At 36.7% G+C, this 4,126-nt stretch overlaps 1 protein-coding gene across 1 annotated transcript; it reads left to right on the top strand.

The window, feature by feature from the left end:
- Nucleotides 1-980: 980 nt before the first annotated feature.
- LOC118342621 (large proline-rich protein BAG6-like) lies at nucleotides 981-3,420 on the top strand (the record flags this gene model as incomplete). Its single annotated transcript, XM_035681224.1, is given in 1 exon segment — nucleotides 981-3,420. A coding segment is annotated over 1 exon segment (102 nt), but the record flags the coding sequence as incomplete, so codon positions are not given.
- Nucleotides 3,421-4,126: the final 706 nt, after the last annotated feature.

Genomic DNA, 4,126 nt, shown 5'->3' with positions numbered 1-4,126 from the left:
AAGTACCAGAACTTTGGAAGCTCCGTGACAACGTGGCGTGAGGCGCGCCGCGGCTATTCTTATAGAAGGAGAGTTCACTCGTCTAAGCGATGAAGCAAAGCTAGTGAACCGATGCTGAGTAAGTAGGACGCATAACCATTGCTTATGTGCTGTTTCTTCTTTATTGATCTCTTATATATTTCTCATTTATGATCTCTGTAAAGAAGAGATATTGATGGGTCCAGATGGTGTCAAATGCCTGCTAGCATAAGATGTAATAAATACATAGTACATGAGGACATGCGTCGCCACAAACAATTTTTTGTGGTGACAGAAGCCAATCAAACGTCATTACAGGGTAAGCTGTAACCCAGAGCTGTGCTCGTGTCGGGAAGGAAGTCGGTGAGAGCACAGTAGGCTGGGGCGCGGGGAATCGGGTGGCGCTGACGAGGTCTGTGATGAACTCTACAATCACTGGACTGAAAAAATCCATTCAAATATTAATAGTCATGTTTTATTAAAAATCAAGCAGTAACTGGGTTTGGTGACTATTTTTTCTAGAACGAGCAGGAAGAGGGTGGAAATCGGTCTTATAGTTGGCTAAAACCCGCGGTGGGTCGAGAGTGTTCCATTGGACAGGGCGACAGGTGACGCCAAGCGCTGCGCTTTAAAACTGAGAAATGAATCCCAGGGATTTTCTCTGGAGTTTCGTCATATTGTGTGGAAAAACATTTGGATAATCGGGAAGTACACAACTCAACTACATTTAGAACATAGGTCTTCAATCATCCATTCAAGAGTAAACTAAATTGTTGTTTGAGTGGAAGGATTTGTACTCTATCAGCTCCAGATACACTACTAAAGCTAGCTTTAAAGAACAAAAAAAAACAGACTTATGTCATATCAAAAGTCCGATAAAGTATACTTAGTTCTTTACATATGAACACAATGACCTGGGATGAAGATTTTTTGTAATCAGGTCATTCTGTGACTCTCTCTGTCAGGTAAAGAGTGACATCAAGGAGCGAGTGAGAGACGATCCAGACTACAACGCCCAGAGATTCCCCAACACACACCGAGCTTTCTCTTTAGAGGACTCCTAATCATCCGTAACCCTGTTCCACATCCAGAACTGAATCTGTACACACTACTAGCAGCATGGTTTATGTAGTGTTTTAACATCCCATTGTAAATGCGGCCTGAAAGGACGAATGCTTCTGACTTCACTGAATGATTCCTCGTTAGAGTGTGACACCACCTGCTGGTCAGAATGGAAACAACCTGCAAACTGTGGACCCTCTGTGGCACATGGTTTCTGGAACTGAGTCACCTCATGCTAAAACATTCCGTCCACTCTCAGACACCTCTAAAACTAGTGATGTGATCAGTTTGTGAGGAGTCTGAGTACTAAACATTGAATATAAGACAAGATCCTACAACAGCAGGAGAGGACTGGGCAACAGGAATCTGGTTTCATCTTAGAACTGATCCTCTCCTGCAGGTCTGAAGCAGTCTGAGAATCACAGCTCGAGATAGCAGGTAGCAATGAAGGGCCACTGTTCGAAAAAAACAATAAACAATTAAGTTTTCTCAATTAAGAGAACATTTTTAAAGCTGCAGTAGGTAACTTTATAAAAAAATTAATATCATATGTCATATTTCTTGAAACAGGATATAGTGAAAGTTTCAGCAAATGTGACAAAAATGACCTACTGCAGCTTTAAATATAGCTTTAAGAAAAAAGTAATGCAATGAGAATAAAATTTAAATGTTGCAAAGAAAAAAACAATATTATGAAAATAATGTTAGGACAAATAGTTACAAGACAAAAGTTGTAATACCATAACACTTCAATAATAGCCCAGGTTTTTATTTGCTTCAATGACTGAACTCAGCCTGCCTTAATCTGGGACAGGCCTTTAATTCCACAAAACTCTTTCACAGCAAAGATGGCAAATACTATCAGATTGTTCATTTAAACCAGTATGAATATTACTTGTATAAAAATGAAGTTATCATATAACTAACAATATCGCTGCGTCTAATTGGGACCGTTCTTTTAATTGATGTATTATGTTATTATAAGGATATTGTAATGAAGAAAAAAAGTTGTTTTTAAGAAAAAGAAAATTTGCAATGATTGTAAGAAAAGTCATGATGTTGCACAAAAAAAGTGATATTAAAATTAAGTTATAATGTTGTGCAGTCAAAAGTTGAACTATAAGAAAAGTTTGAATATTATTAGAATAAAGTTATAATGTTGCAAAGAGAAAAAAGTTGTGATATTATGAGAATAACTAAGTGCTAAAGAAGAAATTAATGAGATAACTTTAACATTTTAAGAGAAAAGGTCACAACTCATAATATTCTGAAAATATTTGTCTTAATAAACAGTGACACTGCACAGACTGACACCGTCAAAACTGAAGTTACGTGGACGATATGAAAAGTACATGTCAGGATTATCCTGACCAAAATAATTGCGATTCACAATAGTATCGCGATAATTATTAAAATATGTTTGAAACTCATGATATGGCACTAAAACATACTGGAATCAGTTTACCTTACATTTAGTTAAGAAACACATATATTTATTGCATAACAGACAGCAGCCTGATCTCTTTAACAATCAATGTTAGCAAAATGTGTCAATAAAAATGATATACATAAAAAAAAATACATTGGTGATTACATCAGTGAGCTAGACAGCTTTTTCTAGTCACTCGTGAGGGTATTCACGATTACCCTGTTAATAGAAAGTCACTACAGTATACCAATTATCTATATCTGTTTTTTATCCCAATATGCAATAAAACTGTACATCATCCCATCCCTGGCTATACAAACGTATATGGACTGTCAGAAAATGCTGGCATATACAATGCCATGTGCCCAATTAAATTTGGCGTTCTCTGCAGCCATTTTCTTGAAGTGCTACAACTATTTCTCATGTTTTCTCTTTTTCTTGTAAAAAACATTTCAAGATTTCTTTTCCTAAATATTTAAACTTTGTCCTTAAAATGTCACATTTGTTTCCTAACAGTGGTCCTCAGTCAGTCACACTGAGCTTTTCTCTCCTATGTTGCAAGTGTAGTTGCATTATGTATATGTGTATAAGGCAAAACTGTAAATGAGTGAAGACTGTACATAGTAAATGGGCAGTGATGTCGTAGAGCTTTTGTCAGTGTCAATCAGGTAACTGGTGTTGCTTGCTATGGCATCAGATTTTTATTTTTTAGCATCATGACAATGACACACAGATGATTAGCTCATGTTTGTATTTTAGGGCATTATCATTGACACTGGTGTTAAACAGTAATAATAATAATCTGTCACAGCCCAGTTTCTCAGAAGCACAGCTGCAGTCAGAGGTTTGTCAAACTGTGAATGGTTAGTATGTGCTCGTTAACATCACTGAAATAAATGAACTTAACAGTGTCTTTCAACTGTTTATTTACTGCTTTAATCTCAGCTTTACAGATACACAGTGGTTTCCAACAACAGGGTCAGGACCCCAAGAAGAGTTACAAAGATCTGTGGGGTCATGAGATTGCACTGGTGCCAAAAGTAGTGTGGCGTTGAAGTGCAAATCACAACAGCAAATAACAAAACACAGCTGCAAATCAGCTTTGTGAGCATGTATCAGTATGCTAACATGTTCACAGTGAAAATGTTAACAAGCCAAAACCAAGTCTTGTGCTCATCTTAGCGCTAAAGAGAAAGTACAGCTGAGGCTGATGGTAAAATCATTAGATATAGCTTTGCAGGTACACTATATGGCCATATGAATTATCATAGCCAAAATAATTTACAAACTACATTATTGCGGTATCTATAGAAATTTGAACAAATAAAGTTTTGGGCAAATGAATTACACTAACAAATTTAAGAGGTGCTGGTGTATGGTTCCAACCTTTTTCCTTAAACATCCAGTGTGTAACATTGAGGAGGATCTATTGTCAGGAATGGAATATAATATTCATAAGTATGTTTTCATTAGTGTATAATAACCTGAAAAGAATAATCGTGTTTTTGTTAACTTAGAATGAGCTGTTTCTATCTGTAGAGACCACAGTCATGTTGAACCGGCATCTTTCTACAGTAATCCTTGAAAGGACAAATTTACGGAGCCCCTAAAGTCCCC

The sequence above is a fragment of the Morone saxatilis genome, unplaced genomic scaffold (assembly GCF_004916995.1).
Source record: "Morone saxatilis isolate NCDOM2014 unplaced genomic scaffold, NCSU_SB_2.0 Contig9, whole genome shotgun sequence".
NCBI lineage: Eukaryota > Metazoa > Chordata > Actinopteri > Moronidae > Morone > Morone saxatilis.
Note: the sequence above shows the minus strand (reverse complement) of the source record. Positions and strands in the feature narration are given on the sequence as shown.